Genomic DNA, 27387 nt, shown 5'->3' with positions numbered 1-27387 from the left:
TCCCCACTGAGCACGGACCCTGATCTCATGACCCTGAGATCATGACCTGAGCCGAAATAGAGTCAAAAGCTTAACCAACTGAGCCACCCAGGGGCGCCTGTTCTATCTAAAGTTTTTAATTCACTAAAGGATTTCCCCCTCCAGCTTTGTCACCCCTCTGTATCCCCATGTTATGAGAGAAAAGCAGTGCTACTAACAACAAATGTCCCTCTGGGCTGTGTCTACCATGTCTAAATGCATGGGGTGCTCCTGTCCCATGAGCATAGTGGGCCAGTGAAAGCACATGGGGTCCTAGGGCTGGAGGGTTTGTTTCCAGGAAGCTCCTTGCCAGCAGACGGGATGGAAGCTGAAGAGCAGCTGGCTGTATGGAGCCCTCTACAGTCTCAAACAACTTACTGGGCTGCTGGGGTCATCTGCTTTACCTCGTGTTTGGCTTTCAACTCCTATGAGATGAGTTTGCCCAAGTATAGATGTGAAACAGCAAGTTAATTATTTGGGTTTCAGGGTATCATTTGATGAATATTCCTTGCCTTTTATTATTCATTTTTTTTATTTGAGTATAGGTGACACAGTGTTACATTAGTTTCAGGTGTACAACTTAGTGATTTGACAAGTTTATACATTAGGCTCCGTTCATTGTAGGTTTAGCTACCATCCGTCCAGTTACATCACTATTACAATATCATTGATCGTATTCCTTATGCTGTACCTTTCATTCCTGTGACTTGTGATTCATGTTATGGTGGAGAGGTAATAGCAGAGGACAAAAACCATGAAAAGTGTGATTGTGTGCTTTTCAAGCTCATTTAGGAAATACTAATTTCATATATGTAACATGCAAAGGTCTCTAATGAAATCCAGAAGCAGGAGAGAAATACTGGGTGAATATTGCCTTTTAAGTGTTCATCTATATCGTGATATTTTCATTACTTAAAAGGAAAGGATGCTAGGTCTCAGATAAGTTTTTATATTTCCTCCTAGAATTCTACCTTCATTTTTGGTAATGTACCTACGGAGCCTAATAAAAAGGTAGTAAGAGACCTCAGGAATAAATGACTGATATAATCCGGGGTCCTCATAAATGGATTTTCAAAAAGTTTTCTCTCAAAAATGAAATTGTTCACATAAGGCCATAGCACAAGGTAATTAATTTTACTTTCTATTTTGCATCACACATAATCAGTAATGGAACAAAACATGTTTCCAAGAAACAACGGGGTATCTATGTTATTAAACTATAATGAGTGTCTTTGGGGATACTGGTTTATCACAGTTTTGTTTTTTCTTGACCTGCCGCTGGCCATTTCATTGATCTTCCCAGTTTCTCAGTTTGGTCCAAGATAATCGGAGCTATATAGCTAAAGAAAGAACTAAATACCGGGCGCCTGGGTGGCTCAGTTGGTTGGGCGACTGCCTTCGGCTCAGGTCATGATCCTGGAGTCCCAGGATCGAGTCCCGCATCGGGCTCCCTGCTCAGTGGAGAGCCTGCTTCTGCCTCTCTCTCTGCTTGCCTCTCTGCCTACTTGTGCTTTCTCTCTGTGTGTCAAATAAATAAATAAAATCTTTAAAAAAAAAAAAAAAAAAAAAAAAGAAAGAACTAAATACCTCAGAAGTATCTTTTGCCAAAAGCAAAAGTTTCTTAGGAAGCTCCTAAAGTCTTCTCTGGTTTGGTTTGTGTTTTACTAAAGCATTTTTTTCCATCATTCAAATTCAAGCTTATGTGTTCTTTCAACTTTCTCTTTAACAGTGAGTCTAAACTTTTTTTTTTTGCCAATTAAAAGACAGTGTTTTAATGCAAATCAAAAGCACCATGAGATAACACCTCACTCCTGTCAGAATGGCTAAAATCAAAAAAAAAAAAAAAAAAGAAAAGAAAAAGAAATAACAAGTGGTGAGAATGTAGGGAAAAAGGAACCCTCATGCACATAAATCAATACAGCCTCTGTGGAAAACAGCATGGAGGTTCTTCAAAAACTTAAAAAGAGAAATACCATATGATTCAGTAATTACCCTACTGGGTATTTACCCAAAGGAAATGAAAACACTAATTCAAAAAAGATATATGTCCCCCATATTTACTGCAGCATTATTTACCATAGTCAAGATATGTAAGCAACCTAAGTGTCCATCAATTGATGAATGGATGAAGAAGACGTGGTGTGTGTGTGTGTGTGTGTGTGTGTGTGTGTATATATATATGATGGGCTATTATTACTCAGCCATAAAAAGAATGAGATCATGCCATTTGCAACAACATGGATGGACTAGGGGGCATTATGCTAAGTGAAATAAGCCAGACAAATACCATAAAGCAAAATCAGATGTGTAAATACAGAGAACAAACTGGCGGTTGCCAGAGGGGTGGGGGTGGTCAAAATGGGCAAAGGGGAGTGGCAGATACAGGCTTCCAGTTACGGAATGAATAAGCCACGGGAATAAAAGGCACAACACCGGGCGCCTGGGTGGCTCAGCTGGTTAAGCGACTGCCTTCGGCTCAGGTCATGATCCTGGAGTCCCAGGATCAAGTCTCGCATCGGGCTCCCTGCTCAGCAGGGAGTCTGCTTCTCCCTCTGACCCTCCCCCCTCTCGTGCTCTCTCTCCCATTCTCTCTCAAATGAATAAATAAAATCTTAAAAAAAATAAAACATCCTTTTAAAAAAAAAAATAAATAAATAAAAAATAAAAGGCACAACACCAGAATATAGTCAATGATAGTGTGATAGGGTTGTGTGGTGACAGATACACTACACTTGTGAGCACAGCATAACTTATAGAGAAGTTGAATCACTATATTGTATATCTGAAACTATATTGTATACCTGGAAAATGTAACATTGTGTGTCACCTATACTCAAAAAAATTTTAGTAGAAAAAATAAATGACAGTATTTTATTAGGTCATCTTTACATGGCCCATATAGTAGTTACAGGTTTACTGTTTAAAAAACTGGCAACCTGTTCTCTATAGAGCCTAAACCATCTTACTTTCTCATCAGCAATGTATGAATGATCCAGCTCCTCTGCAACCTTGTCAGCATTTGGTGTCACCACTATTTTTTTAGTCATTCTGATTGGTGTGTAGCAGTATCTCATTGTGGTCTTAATCTGCATTTCCCTGATGGCTAATAATGTTGAATATATTTTCAAGTGCTTATTTGCCATTTATATATCCTTTTTGATGATTTGGTGATTTCATCTCAAAATTATTAACTATTAACATCTGCAAAGACCCTATTTCCAAAACAGATTACATTCTGAAGTTCCAAGTAGCCTTGAATTAGTGAAAGGGAACACTGTTCAAGCCACTACATAGGGTTTGCAAATATTTTCTCTTAGGCTGTGGCTTGTCTTTTCATCCTATTAAAAGAGTCAAAATTTTTTAAATTTTGATGAGTCCAATTTTTTAATGTTTCCATTTATGGACTGCATGTTTGATGTCAAGTTTAGAAACTCTTTGCCTAACCCTAGATACTGAAAATTTTCTCCTATTTATGTCCTAAAAGTTTTTAGTTTTACATTTTACATTTAAGTTTGTGTTCTACTTCAAGATAATTTTTGCATATGGTGTGAGACTTAAGTAGAGGTTCTTTTTATATTTTTCAAATTTTTGCCTATGAATGTCCAATTGCTTCAGGACCCTTTCTTGAACAGGCTACCTTTCCTCCACTGAATTGTTTTTATACCTTTGTCAAGAAATCAGTTGAATATATTTGTTTTGCACTATTTTTGCATTCTCTGGTTGATTCCATTGATCTTTGTGTCTCTCCCTCCACCCAAACCACACAATCTTGGTTACTGAAGCGGTATAATAAATTTTGAAGTTTTGTAGACTGATTCCTCCCATTTTATTACTCTTTTTCAAATTGTTTTGAAAACTTATTCTAATTCCTTTGCCTTTCCCTATACATTTTAGAATAACTTTTCTATATTTCAAAAACAATCTTGCTGGAATTTTGGTAGACATATCATTAAACCTATATGTTTATTTCAGGAGAATTCCATCTTGACCATGTTGAGTCTTCCAGTTCACGAGCATAGTATGTTTCTCCATTTATTTAGATCTCTGATTCTTTCCTCAGTGTTTTGTAGTTTTCAGCATACAAGTCCTGTACATGTTTTGTTAGATTTAAAAGTATATAATAATTATATGTAAAAATTTCATACTTTTGAGTGATCGTGAAAGGTACTACATTTTTGGGTGCCTGGGTGGCTCAGTCGTTAAGCGTCTGCCTTCGGCTCAGGTCATGATCCCCGGGTCCTGGGATCGAGTCCTACATCGGGCTCCCTGCTCGGCAGGAAGCCTGCTTCTCCCTCTCCCACTCCCCCTGCTTGTGTTCCTGCTCTTGCTATCTCTCTCTCTGTCAAATAAATAAATAAAATCTTTAAAAAAAAAAAGAAAGGTACTACATTTTTAATTTCAGTGTCCACCTGTTCATTGACAGTACATAAAACTGTGATTGATTTTTGTATGATTATATTGTACCCTGTGAGCTTATTTGTTCTAGTTTGTGTGTTTGCATACATTCTTTGGGATTTTCTATAGATACAATTATATTATCTGCAAATAAGGCTAGTTTTACATCTTCCCCTCTAATCTATATGTCTTTTTTTTTCTTGTCTTATTGCACAGGCTAAACTGCACTGTTTTTTCTTTATGTTCTTTAGACTTGATCATTTACATTGTCCTATCTTCAAGTTCATTGGTTCTTATTCTGTCTGCTCAAACCTGCCAATGATTCCCTCTAGTTAATTTTTTTATTACAGTGATTGTACTTTTTAGCTTCAAAATTTCATCCTGGTTTCTTTTTAGATTTTCTATCTCTTTATTGATATTCTCATTTTGTTCATACAACATTTTCTTGATTTTCTCCACATCTTCTTTAGTTCTTTGAGCATCTTTAAGGCAGTTGTTTTAAAATCTTTGTGTAATAAATCTGCCATCAGAAACAATTTCTGTTGATTTATTTTTTCCTTTGAATGGGCCATACTTTCCTGGTTCTTTGTATGTTTTATGATTTTTGTGTGTGTGGAAAAATGGACATTTGAGTCTATTAATGTGGTAACTCTGGAAATAAGGTTCTTCCTCTTCCCTAGGGTTTGCTGTTTTTATTGTTATATCATCATCATCATCATCATCATCATCATTATAGGCTGTGTTTGTGCCAAGGATCAACCTCAGGTAAAAACTTAAGGTCTTCTCAGGTCTCTCTTACCTGGGCCTATGTGGTTACTTTCTAATCTTCCCCATATATGCAATTATTTTTAGAAAGTCCTATTCTTTATTGTCTGGCTCCCCAAAGGGGAAAAGGATAAAAATGAAGAGAGGGGGGAAAGGGTGCTCTGGAAATCACTCCAGTTAAAGGGGGTAGGGGGCTTGTAACAACATGGAGAGGTGCAACAATGAAGGCTGTCCACAACTTTGTCTTTACCTGTATGATCAGAAGTAGTCATCAGCAATCAGAGCACAGATCCTTGACATTTAGAGGACAAATACCAAAATATCAAATCAATTCAGGTAGTGACCCACTTCTACTCTGTTACATAATCTACCACTTCTGATGACCAGTAAACATCTACAACTCTTTGTTTTCAAGAATTCAGGGAAATTGTGCTCAAGTAATGTTACCAAGAGGTTGTCACCTTTATTGGAGAATTTCTAAACTCTGAAAGGTGGATCATACTTGCCCTTGGCTTTATGGCCTTGGCTTTGTGGCCTTCCTCACAAAGATGGTAGGTCCATGTCCAGAAAATCATGCCAATGATTGTGTCAAAAATTGGAGCAACTCTGATTTTGTAGAACCTGCTTAGCATATTTCTGAATCCTTTTATAAAGCCAGATTAAGTTGAAGATATAAGGAATCCATTCTTTGAACACTGGTAATGAGCATTTGAGAGCATCTTTTATCAAGTCTTCTCAATTTTTCTTTACCTTGAGTATACCACTGCTGGGAAGATCTTGAGCAGTTCTTTCTCAGTTTGACTTAGTTATATTCATTTGCACTGCTTAGCCAGCAGGTGGTACTGACACCAAAGACTTGACTGGAGGCTGCAGGGGACATATCCCTCCACATATTAGGATGGAGGATGCCTATACGTTTGCACATGAGAATAGCTTTTATTTTACCAAGTTTTATTATCGGCGTGCCAACAACTACAGCCTAGTCTTTTCAATACCTAGCCTTCTGTCTCCCATCATTAATTACCTGTATAAGCAAGTCACTTAACCTCTTTGTCTTTACATTTCTGATGACTAAGGATACTAAAACATATCACATTTATCTCCCAGGGCTTTTTGGTAAGAATAAAAAAAAATGACAATACCTAAGAAATTGCCTAGTTCAACCTACTCACTTCACAGATGAGGCAGCAGGTGAGGAGAGGTGAAGGGAATTATCTAAGGTGATAATACTGGCTGATGGAAAAGCCAGAGTAAGCACTCACTTTTCCCAACTCCCAAGCCAATACTCTAGTTTTGTCATGCAGGTGAAAGTATTTTGAAAACTTCTAGTATTACATGAGAAAAATGATGCCCAGACCAGGGAGGCCAGGCCTGGAATATCCAATCTCCAGGGCCCTTTCCAATCCCAACTCTTTTCAACCTGTACACTCAAAGTATGTCATGGGGTTCTGCTTCCTTCCTTCACGGGAGGAGATCCAGCCTGGTGGCTACATGAAAGGGAAGGGGTATATCTGAGTCATTCACATGGCTCCCTACTCTGAGCTTCTAATTAGTATGATCTCTTATTTGTTGTTAGTAAATATACCAACAAATTAAGTTATAAATAAGCTAATACCTTTCCTCTGATACCTGGAAAATACAGAATCCTCATTATCTCTTCAGTCAAAACATTCTGCAACCTGCCTTCCATGAATTCGTCTAATCAAATTCACACATTATTGAGACAAATGCACCTCCTGTTAACCGACATTTGCTTGATGCTCTTTTCCGATGTATGGCAGTTTTAAATTTCTGCTTTATTCAATGAGTTCCTTTAATCCATATAAGTAAAATGGGGCTAACAATAGTATCTGTTTCATAAGGTTGTTGAGAGGATTCAATGACACAACATAAAGTGGATGACATAGAGTAAAGGTGCAAAAATGTTAATGTTTGTGACTTTTTAGTGATATTAATATTATTACTATTTCATAAGAACTGAACAGGGATTGTTATTTCTGAATTAATCAAGTGAGTTAAAGCTTATGTCCTTGTCTGTTCTCAACCTATTCTAATTCAGCAAACTGTAGTAGCCTCTTTGATTCTGTGATGTAGACAGGCACAAGTGGCCAGGGAATAAAAGACACTGAAATCTCTGAAGTACATGATGATCCCCACTTTACAGGTGATTCCTCACGCAGAGGTTTAGGAGGGTGAGTCTCAAGGCACAATGCAAGCCGACTCCTGATGCCCCATTTAAGGTGCTTTCCCTTCTCTCTACCAACGTGGTGCATAAACATGGCAAGGAGATCCCCATTTCCTTGGCCCTTTACCTGTGTCCGAGCTCATGGGCAATTGTGAAAGCCAGAGGGAGTCCAGAGTCTTCATTGATGTTACAACTCCGGTGAGGTTGGCACATTCCCGACAGGTGGGACAGACCCAAAGTCTCACAGGGGCGATTGACACCAGCACAGATGTCTTTTCTGAAAGCAGAGAACAGAGATGCGTAGGCTCCCAAAGAAACATCTGAAAAAAGCCCTTCTGGAAAAAATATGCATATTAATTCACATTCGATGTGGTCCGGGAAGCATGATTTAAATTGTTTTTAAAAGTCCATATGAATATAGCAGGGCAATTCTGAATTCATTAGGTTATTCTGATTTCACCTCTTAATTACTGAATCTCACTAACACCTAAAAACTGTGCGAAAATATGACAAATGTTTTATTTTGAGTTGCTTCTGCCCTTAATCCCAGGAAGCCAAATTACATTGTTTGGACCAAAAGACAAGGATTTGATGGAAAATTGAAGATTATTTGAACTTTTATATAGAGAAAGGACAACCAACAGTGGCTGAAGGTGTTCAAATATGAAACCCCTTTTTGGTCTTTCTGAGGTCTGTGCTCAAAATTCATCTGATAACTTTTGCTTATTCATGAAAAAGGCAATTGGTCTCATCAATCCATCCAGAGCTCAAATCAGTTGTCTCTGCAGCCCCACTACCCTAACAACATTGCATATGGGAGGGAAATGCACATGCAGATAAAGACTCCCAGGATTTCAAAAAATACTGGATATAGTCCTTAAATGTAAAATGAGCTCCCATATGTTTGTGGGGATTATTTCAGTCATTGATAAGAGTTAACTAGTCCTTTGGTTTTCCTCAAGAAGAGCTCTTTGCCGAGAGTAAGTAGCACAAATGCCAACAAGGCTCTGAGCTTCAGTTAGTTACAGACCTTCAACTCACCGGGCAACAAATGGTCTGTTCTTTGTTTCCACTGGGCCATGGAAAAGATCAAGCCTCTGAAAACTCCTGTGAGTCCTCAGTTGTCCAGGAGACAATGGCTGGGACAGTGGGACAGGACAGAGGGGCAGCCCTCATCTCAGGGCATGCCAACTGATCTGGTCTCCACGTTAAGAGCAATGGTTGTTGGGCAGTTTGGTGTTGGAGAGCTGGACTGAATCATGCAGCCCAATCATTCTAAATAATTGCTGGGTCTGTGGGAGGACCAAGCAAACACTGTTCTGCCCCTACTGCAACATGTACTTGTCACTATTTCATTTTTTTTTTTTTTAAAGTCTAGGCCTGCATGGAGCTGCTGGGAAAAGATGATTGGTGTCTCCTGCTAACTCACTGGCTTTCTTATTGTGATGGAACAGGAGTCAGGTCCATTAACTAATTGTTTGCTGAGTACCTACTATGTATCCAGCGCTAAAGAGGACAAAAGGGGGTAATAAAAGAAATGTATAGGGATGTGAGTCTTCCAGGGCAGGAGTTCGTGCTCCCCAAAGCAAATTAGCTCTACCTATACCATGCGCTGGGAGTAGTATAAGAGAAAATATGCCCTGGTATGCAGCTACGAGTCCCACTTCATGAGGTACATTCAAGCCAAATACACTTTCTCCTCAATGCAACTCTGCAGAAAGCCTGTGGAAGTGGATCTCATCCCAGTCCTCCAGAGGCAAGTCTTATACCTCCCTCCCTGGTCCGGCTGGTTTCTTCGGAACAGAGGTTCCCAGAAGGGGTTGATTTGGCTCCTCACCCACTCTGAGAGGACATGTGGCAGTGTCTGGAGACCGTTTTGAAGGAGGGTGCTACTGGCATCTTATGGACAGAGGCCTCCACGCATGGGACAGCCCTTCACAACAAAGAATTAACCGACCCAAAATGTCAGTGATGCCAAGGGTGAGAAATCCTGTTTTCGAATTGGAAATACTCTCCACTGTTTAGGAGCTGGTGAGGTTCATCATACATTGAAACCAGGCCCTTGTTCCAAAGAAGAAAAATTATCATAAGAGAAAGATTATCATAATAAGAGAGCAGATCCTTCATATCCTTATGGGTAAGAGTTAAGAGTATAACTATTAGGGTCCAACTGCCTGGATTTAAGTCTCAGTTGTACCTGTTAACAGCAATGAGATTTGGGGCAAGTGACCTAACCAAACCTCAGTTTCACCCTTTGCAAAATGGGAATGGCTAATGGCAGTCAACGACCAGGGTTGCTCTGGAGGTTAAATGGAATGATGCTTGTTCTAATAGATGTAGCACAGTGCTACATCTAACACTCCCCAAATGTCACCTCTCATCAACTCATTCATTTCTTCATGTGAGAAGGAGAGAAGAAATGATTTGTGCTTTCAGGGCAAGAAGAGAGGTGGAGCTGACACAGCTTCCAATGGCGGCCCGGAAGCCAGGGTTCTTCCTCGACTGAGCTCTTTTCCTGGCTTCTTGCCCAGGTCCTCAGTGTTTCCTGCCCACTTGCTGGCTCCCCAGGGCCCCTGTGCTTACATTCCCTACTCACATTAACCTACCTCCCAGGGGAACTACTGATGTCACAGGTCCCAATATGAGCCTAATGTAATAGGTTTATGTCACAGACTTCCTTTGGAAATTGTTGGCATTCAACCAACATTTTGACACTATCACTCAAAAGAATGATTCTGATGGTTGGAGTGAAGGCTGGTTATCATCCTTTGCAGGCCATCACATGTACTGGGATACCGAAGGGACAGATGACAGGCCAAAATGTTCAGGGGCAGTCTGTCCCCCCAGGGAGAACATACACACAGGACCTTCCAGCGCCTGGGGTTCTCGGTGGCTGAAAAGTCAAGCCAAGTGGCCTCTTCGAGGACACATCCCTGGATTTCTTGATGTCTCTGAATCTGCGAACTTGATGTCTCTGAATCTGAGAACTTACCTCCCCCATGAATGAAAGACCTTCATTTGTCTGGATTAAAATAGTGTTTGGTACACAGCAGGTATTCAACAAACATTTATTGAATCAATGAGCACACATAGCCTCCCAGAGCCTGGGTTGATCAGAAAAGTTCATTAGCCTTTCACAGCTATGAGTCCTAGAAGGTTGATGGTTTTTATTGTTCTGTAATCAGAACAAAATATTGTCTTCATGGGGGTAAAGGGAGACAAGTGTAAGAGAACAGCTCTGCCTATTCGGGGTGGGCACCTGCTGCCTATAGTCTGTCTTCAACATCAGTCAGGGATGGGTTACCAGGAAGACTGATTTCTGTAGAGATAGTTGCATGTTTCTAAACTAGAGGAAATTTTTTAAAAATAAAAGAAAGGATCGGAAACCTCATGCTTAAGAGTTACAGTAGTCTTTAATGAGGATCTGCAAACAATCTTCCTGATTGTTTATGGAGCTTCACGAAAAAGCTAATTTTAAAGATGAAATCATCGTTGGGATAGGAAAAAAGCCTGCAATTTGCCTGCAGATGCAGTTCATTAACATGGAGAGTTTTGCTACACACGTTTACTAACTGCCCCCTCACTGGTATGGGCATTGGGAGTCATCTGGATCATAGAAACTACCTTTAAAAATGACTGAAAGCAGCAAAGAGTAGGCAATAATGCATAAGTTTGAATACGGGATAACTCTTTCACCCACCAGCCCCCCCCGTTTGCAGCCCCTGGCTTCCACATAGTCCCCGGGGTACCTGGTGAGGAGGACAGCCACATCATGATGGGCCGGGTTGAGGTCACTCTTCGGATTGATGCTTTTCTGCCACTTACAGAAGCTGGACAGTGTCTTCTCCGCATGGTGGACGATTTTTAATCCTTGCTAGAGAAAGAAGAGGAAGAGAAGGGCACAGCTGAGCTTCCCATGCTCAGGTCTCATTACACAAGTCCTCAGAAGCAGCCGAGTGTGATGAGCTCTTGGTGGGCGCCTCAGACATCTATTTGGCAGGAGTTTGTCAGAAGCCAACTTACTCCCTGTTCTCAACACCATTACCCTCATGAAAGAACCTGAAGTCTGATTGCTGTTGCTAGGACTTCTAGTACTATGTTTTAAAAATACTTTTAAAATATCTTGAAAATAATAACCAGTCTGAATTAAGGCTCAAGGGTTGCAATAGAAAATCTTACAATGCACTTCTCAGTATGATTCTATGTGGGTTACTTACTACTTAATTTTATGTGAAATCCCATACTTTTGAATCAAAGGGAAGCTTTCAGTGGGTGACAGTGGGTAAAAAGAGCCCACACACTCACATACTCACATACCCATACACTTCACACTCTCACACACCCACACAAAGGGTCATTTAAGCTCCCTGTCTAAGTAGCCATAAATATACAAACTTATTAGAGTTAAGGTGACCACACAGGCAGAGGCAGAGGGACCCTATTTTAGAATGTTCTCCTTTGACTCACAAAGTCCCTGGTCAGGGCACACAGCTCAAGATGGGATGCCACCGGATCAGAAAAGCTCTGTTTTTGCTTCAATATTGGCTGGACTCACCATTTTGTAGGACTTACATACCAATCCATGAATGTTTGTTTAAAGAAAAGTGAATGTTTACAAACTTCCACTCTCTCCAGGACCTGAGCCAAATTCAGTGTCAGCAAGGACACCTCTTCATCATCCTGGGGCAAGCAGAGTCATTTTCCAGATGTTGCAGCAGGAACTCTGCCTCCAAGTTTCCCATCACTACTAAGAGCCCATTTCCCTGAAGGGCCTTAGGTTTTATGCATCTAGTCTTGTCACTTCGACAGTGAGGAAATCCAGGCCAGAGAGGGGCACTACCTTAGCCAAGTCACACATCAGGTGTCGGCAAAGCTGTGCTTTGAGTCTAGGTTTTCAGGACTAGTCTGGGATTAGTGGTTTCCAAACTGTTGAGGACTTCTCTCAACTCACTGCTTGAATAACTGGAATGATTTAGCAGTTAGCCAATGGATGATTATTGCTTATTTCTACTCCCCTAGGTCACACTCCCACCCTGGGAAGGAGACAAACACAGGAAGAAACCCTCCACTTCTGAGACACCCAGCTCTTCATCCCCCTCCTGCTCTTTGACTGCTTCTCAGGCTCCTTTACAGGCTCTTCTTCTTCTGCCCTTTCTTTTGGCTCATTGCTTAGTTCACTCTCAATCACAGTCAGATTTGGGGAAGTCATCTATATACTGCTGACTCTCAAATCTATAACTCATTCCAAATCTCTCCTAGAGTGCAACTCGTGCACTCAAATCTCTTGATAGGCACCTTCTAAATGGTACCACAAGAGCCCCCCAAGTCAGCATCCCCAAAGTCCCCCCCAGTATTAACCTGCTGTTCTTCCTGCTTCCTCTTAGTTGAAGTACCATCAGCTTAGCGGTCTAATCTAGAAACACCAGGGTCCTCCTGTTGGTCTTCTCTCCCTCCACATCCTGCATCCCCATCTGTCCTCGTGTGCTGCTAAGTCTCCCTCCCCTCCACTTTTACTCCCGAGCTGAAACTCTCATCATTTCATGCCTGAGTTTATGCTCGCATCATCTCATAACTGTTCTCCTTTCTTCCTTGTTCTTAAATCCATCCTCCATGCTGTTGCCAGGCTGATCTGGTCAAGACCAAAGTCTGCGCATATAATGGCCCAGGGCTCAAAACCCTTCAAAGTCTGACCTCCAGGAAGCTCTCCCTTCATCTGCAACCTCACCGTGTATGCTCCGGCAACATTCAAAAGGCTGGTATTACCTTCCCTCCACACCTTACACGCCATATACCAGGCTCTTTTCACCTTTCTTTTTTTTGTAATATTTTCTTTATTTCAGAGAAAGAGAGACAGTGGGGAGAGGGGCAGAAGGGGAGGGAGAGAGAAAGGGAGAGAACCTCAAGCAGACTCCCTGCTGTGCACAGAGTCCTATGCGGGGCTCCATCTCATGACCCTGAGATGGTGACTTGAGCCGAAACCAAGAGTCAGACGCTTAACCGACTGAGCCACCCAGACGCCCCTTCACCTTGCTTTCTTCAAGCTGCTCCTTTATCTAGAATGTCTTTCTTCCCACTTTTACCCCTTCAACCTATTCAGCACTCATCCTTTAAGACTCAATCTGAGCATTTCCAGGAAGCCTTCCCCAACCTCATTCTGGATTAGGTTCCTGCCAGTTTATCTTGTGCCTACCTGGCTCACAGCACTTGCTGCCCTGGGTTAAAATGATCAAACTGTGTGCCTGTTTCCTCCTTAGCTCTTTCAGATCAAAGACTGAGGTTTATTCCCCTACTCATCTCAGGCACTGCCCGGAGCCTGGCGCAGAGCAGGTATACACCCCACATTGAGGCTGCACCTCACCCCCCACAAGGAATGGAGAAAAGGTGAAGAATACATCCACTGTGCTGGACAAAAGAGCCGCTCCCACAAGGACAAGGTTTTGTGGTGAGTCAGTGAAGAGGCAAGATCTCCTGCAGATTAGAGAAGCGGAAGGTAAGGGGTCAGAAGCATAAGAACAGAGCAACAAGCATCTGTAATAATAATTCTGGTGCCTGTAGGAGGAACCGCTGGGAGGCAGGTCCACATGGATCACTCGTGTTTCTTCACATCATCTGAGCAAAGGCACCGACAGCTTTTGTCTCTTTCCAAGGACATGCAGAAACAGACTTGGAGTACAGAGTCAGTGTTCCCCTCCAGAAAAGAAGACAGATTTCTTTGCTGTCCAGGGGGAAAAAAAAAAAAAAAGGAAAATGGCTCCCTCCAGGGCACAAGCTGACAGATCTGCTCACAAGCACCTCGGAAGGGCTGATGTTTCCTTGTGTTGGGATTCCTCAGCCGAGATCAAGCCCACAATGTGCCCAGCATACACCTGGGCTGTCCCCGTCACCCCGGCAAGGGGACAAGAGGGGCAGCTGCAGACATGAAGCTCAAGCCGTGTGTTGTGCTGTGAGGAAGAAAGTCCTCCTTCCCTCCCCGGAAGGCTCATGTCTTCTGCCAGCATTGAGTCCAGGGACGCATGGCCGGAGAGCAAGTGAGCTCGCAGGGAGAACAAAATCTGAGACCCTTCATAGCTCATGACGGCAATGAGGACGAGAAGGGAGAACAGAGACCCAGCAGTCAGGAGAGCGAGGTCGAGGCTGAACCGTCTACACACACGGGCCAGGTGTGCAAGGCTGTCGAGGTAAGCCAGCAGCAGGACGATGGCAGAGGGAGTGAAGGAGAGGAAAAGGAGCTGAGAAGTAGATGGCAATGAAGGGGATTATTCTTCCCACGTTCCATCATTCCTGCAAGAGCAATTCTGGAATAACCTGGGGGTTAGTCACTGAAGAGAAAAAAAAAATGTTAGGGCCTGAAGGCTCTCCTCGAAATCTTCCCTACTGCTTTTGTCATTTTTTGTTTTTTTGTTTTTTACAAAGCAAGTGCCCAATGAGCTAAGTTGCTGATCATTTGTGGCTGGGTCCCTTGCCCCTGTGTAGGACTTCCATGCACGATATGTGGCACTTAACACAAGCTCAGTGACAGGGTCATCAGGATACCTTACTACTTTTCTACTAAATGTCATGACCCTGCCAGGAGGTTTTAAATGAGCACAATTTTTCTGTGTCCTCTTGGCCTCTTAATCTCCAAGTCTCATAAAAGGTTAATCCAGGAAACACTTACTCGTTTATTTTCTTGAATGCACTTGATCACAGACGCCTCGAGGAGCATTAATTAGCTCTGCCTCAGTACCACATGCCCTGAGCATGCCCGAGTTGCAAAAGAACTTTAGGGAGGTCATGCTGGCTCACTGAATGTGGGGAGACTTGGACTACACATGTTCTATAAAGCACCCTCATAAGTATTTGAGCTTATCAAGACAAACACCCGTCCACACTGATTTCACCCCCGCCAAAATAGCTTTCCCTTTTTGTTCTTTCACTATTTTTTTCTCACATCATTTTCTCAAGTGAGTTCAATTCACTCCCCACTTCCCCTTCCCTACTCATTTGGGTACATGACACCAAAGGATGGGAAGAAGACCTCAAGGAAATCAGCAACAGCTCACAGAAACAGCCCCAAATGGGAGACAAGAAATGATTTGCAAAATGTGGCTTTTGCTATAAACTGTTCTCTCTGGGTAAGCTCCCTTTATAATGAAAAAAAAATCTTGTATCGATTTCCTTGGGAATTGTGAGTAGCAGCTTGGGATTCAATGCATAACCTGATTATTCTCTGCCAGCCAGGCTTAGGTTCCTAGGAAAAAAAGAGATTGGACAGAGAAGATAAAATAGTACAAAGTTTTACATGAAAACTAAAGAATAACTCATCTGTCAGAGAAAAGATTCTTTTTTTTTTTTCTTTAAGGATTTTATTTATTCACTTGAAAGAGAGAGAGAGCGAGCTAGTGCACAAGCAGTGGGGAGATGCAGAGGGAGAGGGAGAAGCAGACCCACCACGGAGCAGGGAGCCCGATGCGGAGCTTGATTCCGGGACCCTGGGATCGTGACCTGACCCAAAGGCAGATGTTTAACCGAGCCACCCAGGCGTCCTATCAGAGGGAAAAATTTTTGATTTAAAAAAGTGATGAGTGTACAGATTGTTTGCCAATATTTTTGACACTTATCCTGAAAAAGCTACGATTATATGGGTTATTACAGACCTAAACATCCTGGAGGGCAGGAGAAATCATCACCCCAAATTCCCAAAACTAACAGGCTTTTTAACTCCAGAGTCTCGGAAAAGGGAACCCAATATTAAATCACTCCCAGACCAAGAGGGAAATTCATTCTCTGTGAAAACAGTCACCATCTTCCTGCTTATCAGCCCTCTGGCCACTGCTCCTTCAAGCCAGCCTGACACCCTCAGGCTCCATCCCAGATGGTACATCCAGCCTCATCCTAACTCACTCCCATCCCTGTTTTTTCTGTATCCTATTCTTAAAAGAAGTCTCAAAGTTAGGATCCTAATCTTGTCCTTCCTACTTTCTATTTTCCTTCAACAATTCTGCACAATTTTGTGCAATGAGCATACCAGCAACAAGTTTACAGGGTTGTGATAGGACCTCAGAGATGATGACGAGAAGTAACACTTACCCACTGGTTTCTACGAGCCAGATACTATGCTAACTAATGCAGGAATTCACATGTCTGATTCTCACAGCAACCCTAGGAAGTAGATATGATTATCCCCATTTTACAAAAGGAAGAAATGGAGGCACAAACAGGTCAAAAAACTTACCAAATTTCCTATAGCTTAAAAGGGGAGGGACTAATGATACATCTGGAACTCTCCCTGATGTCAACTGCTCAGAAGAGTTGGAAAGAGGAGAGTAATCCTAACCTTAACCTCTGGCCCAAAAGGGGAACAGGGAGGTCATCGAATGAATTGGTCTAAAGTGGAAAGGACTTGAGGCCAAGTCTGTGTCCAAGTCTTTGAGGGAGAATGAAATGTTCAAAGGATAGGTTTAGGGTCATAACAGGAAAATGAGAGCTTGATTCAGGGCTGGAGGGAGGCAGGATAGGAATGAGAGGACACTGCCTCCTATCTGAAGCTACTCTTTGATTTTGTGGCCCATGATGTCTCAATATGACTGACATGTCTTTCCAGCACATGGTTTTGGGTACCTCAGTTTCCGCTGGTCTGAAATATGACCACCTCGTCTTTGAGAAAGCCTCCAGGATGCTCCAAATTGAGTATCATGTCCAATTATCCCAGTTTATTCTCAAAACATAATGAAAATCCATAGTGGTTTTTACATAGCAGTGACTGACAAACAAAAACTGTACTTTATGTATTAACCAGAAAGTCTCTTGGACCCACCGCAGGAAATGAAGTCCAAAATGATGTCAGCTGTCAGATGTGATTAGAATAAGAAAGACAGGAGTTGTAGTAAGGCATTATGGAGGCGGCCTACCTCAGCATTCCCACCTCATGTCACTTTCCACGGAGCCCTAGAACCATCTCTCTAGTGCCTTTCTCTCCATTTCATCCCTCAGTTTGGAACCACCCACAGGCTCCCCTAGAATTAGATCCACATCCCTTTATTTGGACTCTATCCCTTTACAAGGCTTGTCATGACCATGGCCACTGCTGACCCTCATCTTCGCCCTCTGACTGCTGACTTCACATGCTCACTCTTTCCCTTATCTATTATGTACCAATAGGGCTAGGTGGGGAGCAACACCAGACCCAGCCTCTGTCTTTAAGTCTTGGATACTAATGAAGGGAAGTGCATCAAACAAATAGATGTTAAATTACAACTGTGATATGCGCTATGAAGGAGAAATGCACAGCACTGTGAAAGCATATGATAGAATCTTGCTGGGCATGAAGGTCAGGGAAGGCTTCCCCAGTAAACTGACCCTTGAACTGATATGTGAAGGATTAAGGGGTCAACTAAGTGAAGACAAGAAGGAAGACGGTTTGGGCAACAAGACCAGTGGCAGGAGACACCATGAGAAGATTACTGCTCTATCCCAAAGGAAAGAGGGGCATGGTAAGAGATGAGAGAGGGAATTAGAAAAGCACTAGATGGCTTTAAACCAGGGGTGGGGGTCAGAGAATGGGTGCCAGGAGGGAGTGTCATACCCCCAGGAGGGTATGACTGGATTACCATTTGGCTGCAATGAGAAAACGAGATTGAAAGGAATCCAAGTAGACCAAAGTAAACACAACTGTAGCCCAAGAAAGAGAGGACTTTATCTTAAATTTAAGTGATAGAAATGCAGATGGTCAGACAAAACTGGCAACACCTACCGATGGACTGGATAAGAGGGATGGGAGAGGGAGGTGTCATGGATGTCTCTGGATCTCTGGCTTCCACCTCTGGAAAGGTGATGATGTCAGCACAGAGACCAGGAGTGCAACAAGACCAGGTGTGCATGGAGAGGGGCAGATGGGGACCCACGATTCTCTCTCCTGCCTCCTGCATAGTCCACTATCTCCTCTGTGCATGGCAAGGTTACTCAGCCTCCCATCTGGGGGTTCATTATCAGTGATGTGTCCTCATGTGTAAGATACTAGTTTACATGCTCAAGCTGACCGTGCAAGTCCCTCTACCTGGAATGTCCTTCCTCACTAGTTAATTCCTTCTCATCCTCTAAAACCCAGCTTAGCCTTCCTAGCCTGAGTGCTCTTTTACTTTTTTTTATACTCAGGACAACTCAGTTTGAAATTTTCTATTTTGTGCTTTTGCACATCAGACTCTAAGCCTCAGAGGCCAACATAGTGTTTGACATACAGTTAATATACCACAATCCTCTTTTGATTTACAGGTGGCGAAAAAATAGTGTATGCAGCAATGATGTCACTTCTTCAGAGTTACCTTCTGGATGAGTGCAAAGTGAGACTAGAACTCAGGTCTCCTTGCTCACAGGAGGAGTCCCTCCCAATACCTCACACTGTACTTTCTGTCTCTGGCTGCTACCCTCATGTCAGTTAGGGCTGGGATTATTGTCGCTCATTGTGGTCAGAGCTGCTCATTAGTCAAAGATGTGAAGGTAGCTTGAGTCATGATCTGGCAATCAAGAAAATGAGAATTGCAGGGGCGCCTGGGTGGCTCAGTCATTAAGCGTCTGCCTTTGGCTCAGGTCATGATCTCCAGGTCCTGGGATCGAGCCCCGCATCAGGCTCCCTGCTCGGCAGGGAGTCTGCTTCTCCCTCTCCCTCTGCCTCTCCCCACTGCTCCTACTCTCTCTCTCTCTCTGTATCTCTCTGTCTCAAATGAATAAATTAAAAAAAAAAAGAAAATGAGAATTGCAAATTGTAACTCTTTGATGAGACAGCAATTCTATTGTCAAATTATGGACCTTGTATCACATGGAGGGAGATTCTGTAAAAGTCTAAGATATTTGGCAAGTAAAAGGAAGGAAGCCATGTTTTTTGTTTGTTTTGTTTTGTTTTTTAGCAAATCATTTGCATCTCTGCTCTTGCAAAATCAGAACAGGAAGAAGAAAAACAATATTATTGTGATGGAGTCAGAGAGGTAGCTGCCAATCAAATTCTTTCAAAGGATTCTGTTGAGGTTGCTTTTAGGCAACCAACGTGAACAATGGAAACACAGGTAAGGTAGAAGAACCCACAGCGACACCCTCCCCCCCCAAATACAGACAGGCCTATTAGGCAACCCACCTCAAAATACCCATAAGCCCTAGTTGACCAATGGGTCAACTGACACCCAGACACCAAAAAAGGAAAATTCCGTATGTTCCCATTCGTCCTCACCTTCCTTCTTAACTACAGCCTCCACACTGCCTCCCGGCAGACAGTGTCTCCCCTGCTGTCCTGCCTGCCGCTCCCTGGCAGTGGGTTCAGTAGACTTCTATCCCTTTTGCTCTGTCTCAAGTCAATTCTTCCACCTCCCATGCTGCTGGCCTCCACCCAATTGGGTCACCCCACCTTTGGTGGCCCCCCAATCTGATCAGGAGACTTCCACAGTCTCCAAGGGGCATTGTTTCCTAGGGATGGAGAGATGTGGAGTTTTAAGGGGCCTGATCCATGGAAGGCACACTTTGAGGTCTGACTAGCACTCCCACAGGGACTGCAGAGGGGAAAGTTTCTCCTTGGCTTTTTGTTTGTTTGTTTGTTTGTTTGAAAACCCTAAACTTCTACACATTCTGCAGTTATGCATGCATGTAAGAGAGATCATTATACAATGGTGGATATTTGTCTTCCAAAGTATCAAAGTATAACTTTTACAAAGCTAAAAATGTAATTTTCATACAAATATATAGTGTTAGGGATGTATTTAACTCATTAATAAGAAGATAGATAAGATGTCCAAGCTGGTTCAAAGGCAGATACAGGAAAGTGATGCCACTTTAGCTGGTGAAACTATAAAGAAAGAATGCTGGAATCAGATTGCTAAATTAGATACAAAATTAGTCAACAGACCAATAAAACCGCAACCTTCAGAGAGCTCTCTGCTAGATACAAATTATTTTCACTTCTTCTGGACAAAATCATTTATTTGTACCCTGTCAGTTTTCTGCATCTTTTTTTTTTTTTTTAAAGATTTTATTTATTTATTTGACAGAGTCACAGCAAGAGAGGGAACACAAGCAGGGGGAGTGGGAGAGGGAGAAGCAGGCTCCCCGCGGAGCAGGGAGCCCAACGTGGGGCTCGATCCCAGGACCTTGGGATCATGACCTGAGCCGAAGGCAGACGCTTAACGACTGAGCCACCCAGGCACCCCAATTTTCTGCATCTTAATACCTAACTTTACTGTGTCTAGGACCTACTCAATAAGCACTTAAAAATCAGGCAAAATTGGGCGCCTGGGTGGCTCAGTTGGTTAAGCGACTGCCTTCGGCTCAGGTCATGATCCTGGAGTCCCTGGATCGAGTCCCGCATCGGGCTCCCTGCTCGGCAGGGAGTCTGCTTCTCCCTCTGACCCTCCCCCCTCTCATGTGCTCTCTCTCTCTCATTCTCTCTGTCAAATAAATAAATAAAATCTTTAAAAAAAAAAAAAAAAAATCAGGCAAAATTGCATTCCCATAGAGTCAGATAGGTCATGTTAGACATTGAAAAGATACATAGCTTTTGTGTTGCTTGGTTTCTAAGTTTTAGAAAAATTTTCATAACAAAAGGTTCACAGGAAGGAAAAATAATACATCCATCAGTATTCCAAGATACCCAAAGTATGCCTTGAGTGATTCGTTAAGTGGGGAATGGTAGGGGAGAGAAAAAGGAAAATGGATCCAGGCTCCAGATATGATTGTTTTTCAGTCTTCTGATTGTGGAGGCCAAAAAACAGTAAATCCTGCCTCGAGCCTTTTGACCTCAGGTGTCTTGCAGAGGGAGACTTGAATGAGGCCATTCTTCACATATTTCAGCTGCTAGGTAAGGTCAATAGTTTGTAAAGGCATTTCACCAGGTTGGCTGGTTCATTCCTTCATTGAATGTCACTTCGTTCATTCATGTCCCAGGCACTGTGTTACGTGCTGGGGATACAGCCAAGAATAAAGAAGGAATTCACATTGTGATGGTGGCTAAGATAGGCAAGAGAAGAGTAAACAGATATACAGAATAGCAATGAGCTGTGAGAGAAGTACCAATAAAGGAAGTAAAGCTTATTCTGTGATGGAGAACAGCAAGTGGGGTTGGCTTTGAGTCGGCTGGTCACTGACACTTCTCTGGAGAGGCAGCATTTAAACAGAGATCTGACAGGTGCCAGAGAACATGCCATCCATCAGTAGAGCCACGGAAGGGGTGTTTCAGGCATTGGCAATCATAAGTTGCACAAGCCATGAGGCTGAAAAAGGCCATGCGTGTTCCAGAACCTACCTGAAGTCCAGGGAGTTCGAGGTGGGAAATAAGGCAGAGAGCAACATAAGGAAAGACGGGAAAGGGGGATGGAGGCATGATCATGAAGGTCTCTGCAGGGCACGGTAGAAATTTTTGATTTTGTTCTAAAAACAACAGAAAGCTATTTAACAGTTTTGTGCAGTGGAGCAACTCAATTTTCATTTAAGATTACCAGTCTAGGGGCACCTGGGTGGCTCAGTCGTTGGGCGTCTGCCTTCGGCTAGGGTCATGATCCCAGGGTCCTGGGATCGAGCCCCGCGTCGGGCTCCCTGCTCTGCGGGAAGCCTGCTTCTCCCTCTCCCACTCCCCCTGCTTGTGTTCCCTCTCACGCTGTGTCTCTCTCTGTCAAATATAATTTTTTAAAAATGAAAAAAAAAAAAAAAAAGATTACCAGTCTAACTGCTATATAGAGAAAGGATTATGGAGGGCAAATCTTAAAACAGGAAGACCATTTGGGAGTTCCCTGCAGTAAGACTACAATAAGGCCTAAAGCAACGTAATGACTGTAGAGATGATGGACCGTGGGTGATCTTGAGATGATCTTGAAGGTAGCATTGTGGGCCTTGCTGTTGAATGTGGACGATAAGAAGAGGAGGATTCAAGAATGACTCCCAGGCTTATGCGTGGTTAGCGAGATGGGTACCACAGAGGGCTGGAGCATGGGGGCAGGCAGAATTGAGATGATCGGGCTGGGAGCAATCAAGAATGCCATGGTGGACTTACTGAGTTTGCAAGTTTGGGTGGGCTCTGACACATTCAGGGTGAAATGGCAAGGAGGCATCAGGACATGAGTCTGGAGCACAAGGAAGAGGTCTGGGTTTGAAGAAGAAATTGAGAGTCTCAGCATGTAGAAGACATGTAAGTCTCTGAGAACAGATGACATTTCCAAGGGCAAAAGTATAGAGAGACAAGACAGCCCAGAGTTGAGGGGTATGTATTAATATGCAAGAGGTAAATAAACAGTATAAAGAGTTCAACATTTCCATGTCCCTTTTAACTTTTACTGAAACCATGCAACCATTTCATGATTTAGTCTTTTTCACTGTGGAACATTCTAAGTCACTGCTCTAAATCTGATTTGTGTGTTACTAGACAAAATGACTGCCAGGTGATTCCAATGATGTCTATCTCAGAAATGTTCTCCATCTCCCACTTGACAGCACAAAATTCCCAAGAAAATAATACAGAAATATCATTTTCCTTCTCAATAGGTTTCTAAACACCTTCCTGGTGCTCCCTTTCTTGTCCATCGAGAGCTGTCCTGTCAAGGAGGTAGTGAGTGTAAGAATACAGGTCAGAAGACTGGAGAGAAACTACCCCTTACCTCTTCTTCTTCAAGTAGAATGAGCCGAACCACAACAATGTGAATTGCATTGCCAATGCTTGGGTTGTGGAACAACCCAGTGACCTAGAGTCAGAAATGGAAAACCATTAGCTCACATGAATAGGTAACAGATAAATGCCAGAGGAGGGGGGAAATAGCATTGTGATGCACTTAAAATAAATGTCATCTTAGAGGTCAGGAATTCTGGGGAGAGTACAACGAAGAGTGAGAGATGCCCCCGGCCCAATCCACATTATGATACCTAAAGGCAACCTTTCCAAGGTGACTGGCTGGCTGTCTGCTTGCGGGACTGGTGCCTTTCTTCTCTTTGACCCTTTCCCCGACCCAGGGTCTTTCTCTCTTTTATTATCAGTTCCGGAGGCAAATACCTTTCCCCATCTCGACAGGACTAACACTCTCTCTGGGGAGGCAGAAACATCAAGAATGAGAAAGGGAAGTCTGGAATCAGGGGTCATTAACTTTATTCCAATTCTAACTACCTTCAGGAAATCATGTTCTAGTTCTTTGCCTCAGTTTACTTACCTGTGCACTAATATAAATTGGTGAGATAAACTCATACTAAAAGGACTGAGTCACTTGAGAAATACCTAGTAGAAAATACGTGATAAATTCCAAATTTCCCTAGGATATGCATTTTTTTTTTTAAGATTTTATTTATTTATTTGAGACAGAGAGAATGAGAGAGACAAAGAGCACACGAGAGGGGGGAGGGTCAGAGGGAGAAGCAGGCTCCCCGCCGAGCAGGGAGCCTGATGCGGGACTCGATCCCGGGACTCCAGGACCATGACCTGAGCCGAAGGGAGTCGCCTAACCAACTGAGCCACCCAGGCGCCCCCCTAGGATATGCATTTTTAAGAGACAGACTAATTGGTCCTGAATTTCCATCCTTCCTCATTTAGGCAGGGAATAGATTCATATATACATGTGAAAAGAACAAAAAAGGTCTCTCTTATTTTTGGAGGGTGAGGCCTATTCCTCAGCTGCCTCTCCCCACCCCACAGTCTGACTTACCATGTTCATGATGGTGAGGATATAGGACTCCACGCTGTCGCTCCCATGATACTCAATCATCTTCGTGTCGGCCACCACCAGCGTCTCCACCCATCGCTCTTTGCTGATGGAACGCCGAGACAGGCCTCTGCTGGGCCAGTGGTTCCTCTCCCACCTCTCTCGCTGTAGCTCCACCTTCTGGGAGGTGGCAAGACCATCTAAACATTAAACAGAAGACACGGGGCTAACGCTATGCATCTCCATATACTACTCACCTATGTTTTAAAGATTCAAGGCCATAAGTTTAATTTATGTTTAACAATGTAGGAATGCAATGTTCTTTTTTTTTTTTTAAGATTTTATTTATTTGACAGAGAGAGACAGAGAGCACAAGCAGAGTGGCAGGCAGAGGCGGAGGGAGAAGCATACTTCCCAAGGAGCAGGGAGCCCGACGTGGGGCTCGATCCCAGGACCCCGGGTTCATGACCTGAGCCGAAGGCAGACGCTTAACTGACTGAGCCACCCAGGCGTCCCAGGAATACAATGTTCTTATATATATGCCTGAAATGGAAGAAGGGACCAATTTGAATGATTATGACCAAGATAACTGAAATCTGCATCTTACAGGGATTCAAAGTACTTCTTTGAAATAATTACTACCTATTTCATTAAATAGGTCCCTCACTGTTAAGAAGATGTTATAATCAAAACTGGGAACTTTTTCTTTTCCTCCTCCTCCTCTAAATTATTCAGTGCCTACTATACGCCAAGCAGTGCACAGGGTTTTAAAACGCCAAGTTGTTTATCCTCATGAACATTTGAGGGACGTACTTCTATCTCTGTCTTGCACATATGAAAATTAATGTTCAAAATGCCTGGTTCAATAATTTCCCCAAAGTCACACAGCTCATAAGATCCAGAAGATCCAGGGTTTTCTATGCCCTAGAGTCATGCGTTTTTCATATACGCCACATTGTCTCCCACCGAGTAAACATGCATACAACTGGAGAACATGTAAGCTGGAAAAGCTGCATATACTTCTAGAAGGTATGAAGGTAGAGTCGATACACTAATTTGCTCTGTAACCCTTCCCGCTGCCTCAGTTTCACTGTCTATGTGAAGTCAGAACACACCGAGGAGTAGTTACCAAAAAAAAAAAAGAGAGAGAGACATAATCATAAGTCTATAATTTCAAATTCATTTATTATGAGCTTCACTTGAAAATAATAAAGCCATAGTTGGGTAAAATAACCAGGATTGTGTTAGCCTTGCAGGGAAGTCTTGTGAAGGTTTGCAGATGAGGAGATGGTTAACCCCTCATCTGTCTGTGGGAGAACAACGTTCTACTTTCCTTCTCCACCTGCTTTACACGGATAAATATGGCTTCCCTCAGAAATCTCCAGAGATGTTTTCAACGGGTTCTAACTCTGCACCCCACTTATCCCCCGTCTGTCACCCTCTTTTCGAAGCTCATGGGAACACTTCAGACTATGTTTCCAAATCTCTCTGTGCAAGCCAGGGAGCAAGCCACACTTGAGCCCACGTGGGGCCTGTGTCCAGGAAGGGGTGTTAGCAGACCAGGCCAAGCAGAGGAATCCTATCAACCCGCTTAGGTGTGATCTCCTTCTCTCAATCCCTCCTGTCCCTGCCTTGTGGGGGCAGACCTCCTCCAAGCTGCAGGGATGCACAGTGCTCTCCCTGAGCCCCCTCCCTTGGCCATGTAGGCTCGTCACCCACCCCCGCTCTCAGAGGCTTCGGCCGGCTCCCTGCAGTTGGCACAGAGGGTGCGATATGCAGCCCGTTCAGAAGAGCAGGACCCCCGCCGCAGGCTGCAGCTGTGGGTGCCGCTCCGCTCAGGCCTCAGGTGCCTACAGTTAGGAGCTGGGGGGAAACTGGTAGGATAAAGGTGACCTCTCTGCTTCTCCCAGTCCTTTCTTATCTCACGTCTCTGCCTTTACCCACCCCCCTCCACCTTTTATCTCAACATTGATCAGCAGAGTTTAAAGCAAAAAAACAAAAGATACCTTTAAAGCCCATCAAGTTATTTCCAGCAAACAGGCAAGTTCTCAGTAAATAAAAGGGCAGGTAGGAGGAAACATGGAAATGAGAATGCAGTCTGGTGAAGACGTGTCAACCGAAGATTTCCAACAAGACCTACGCTAAGCACTTGCTAAAGGCCAGATGCTCATGCTAATGAAAATGTCATCAGGTTTCAAATAATTCCCAAGGTAGAGATGTCTCTTGTATCACGGACAGTGCCAGAAGCCTTGCAGCAGTGGTGGGATTCAATCTGGGCCCTGATGGGACCGAGCAGGAAAAGAGGATGATCATATCTATCTAGGCCGACTTTGTGAGGTTCTCTTGACGTCATCCCAGACTTAGAAGAAATGCTTCTGTTCAAAAAATTTTAGGCTGTACAAAAAGTCAGCCCTACACATTTATCTCCAAGGCCTGGTGACAAAGCCAGACAGCTCCTCAGGGGCAGGTGAGATGCCAACAATTCTAGAAAGCTCCCCTGACCCTGCCACCCCTCCCAACACACACAGACTGTCTTAGTCCGCTCAGACTGCCATAACAAAATACCATAGCTTAAACAAGAGAAATCTATTTTCTCACAGTCCCTGAAGCTGTTAAGTCCAAGCTCAGATGGCAGCAAGTGCAGGCTCTGGTGAGGAGCTGGCAGGAGAACTGGCTCTCTTCCTGGCCGTGGATGGCCACCCTCCCACGATCTGCGAACATGGTTTTTCCTCACTGTGTGCACGTGGACAGATCTCTCTCTCGTCCTCCTCGTCTATGGTCACCCATCCTGTTGAATTAGGACCCCACCCTTATGACCTCATTTAACCTTAGTTACCTCCCCAAAGCCCTATGTCCATATACAGTCACCCAGGGAGTTAGGGTCTCCAGAGGAAATTTGGGAGGACACAGCTCCGTCCATACACCACACCACACACACTGTTCAGAGATGCCTCTTCTGGGCTGGGATGGCTTCTGGGCAGGCCTCACACTGAGAGCTTCCCACACTGCTGTAGCTCCCTGCTCTTCAGGGGGCTTCCAGTGAGGCTGTGAGCACAGAAGGGCATCTCCTGTAGCTTTGTCCCGAGGGCCTAACACCATGTCTGGCGAACAGTGGCACCCAGTAAAGGCTTGATGCGTGGGTGAAGGAAAAACTGAAGATGAATCAGACACAATTTAGGAATCACAAATACAGAAAAACTGCAAGCGCTCTCTACTTTTCCCTCTGGGATGACTCATTTCAATTAAAGAATTCTCCACACTGAGACTGTGAAGTGTTTGTTTTAGGGGGCGAAATCTAGCCACATGGGCAGTTTACATCAGGACAATTTCCAGTCCTGACCCAGGGCGGACTCTTCCCAGGCCTGAAGCTAGAGAAGGGCAGCTCTCTGT

General features: G+C 43.5%; 1 protein-coding gene across 2 annotated transcripts in view; it reads right to left on the bottom strand.

The window, feature by feature from the left end:
- ADAMTS12 (ADAM metallopeptidase with thrombospondin type 1 motif 12) overlaps nucleotides 1-27387 on the bottom strand; it is a 292985-nt gene that overhangs the window by 100561 nt on the left and 165037 nt on the right. For both annotated transcript variants that reach the window (XM_021696033.2, XM_021696038.2), the window contains exons 4-7: nucleotides 24001-24197; nucleotides 22969-23052; nucleotides 11113-11237; nucleotides 7491-7640 (exon numbers count right to left, since the gene is read on the bottom strand). In XM_021696033.2, coding sequence (XP_021551708.2) covers nucleotides 7491-7640; nucleotides 11113-11237; nucleotides 22969-23052; nucleotides 24001-24197 — 556 coding nt within the window. The remainder of the gene's footprint in view (nucleotides 1-7490; nucleotides 7641-11112; nucleotides 11238-22968; nucleotides 23053-24000; nucleotides 24198-27387) is intronic.

This window comes from Neomonachus schauinslandi, chromosome 7 (genome assembly GCF_002201575.2).
Source record: "Neomonachus schauinslandi chromosome 7, ASM220157v2, whole genome shotgun sequence".
In the NCBI taxonomy this organism is placed as follows: domain Eukaryota; kingdom Metazoa; phylum Chordata; class Mammalia; order Carnivora; family Phocidae; genus Neomonachus; species Neomonachus schauinslandi.
Note: the sequence above shows the minus strand (reverse complement) of the source record. Positions and strands in the feature narration are given on the sequence as shown.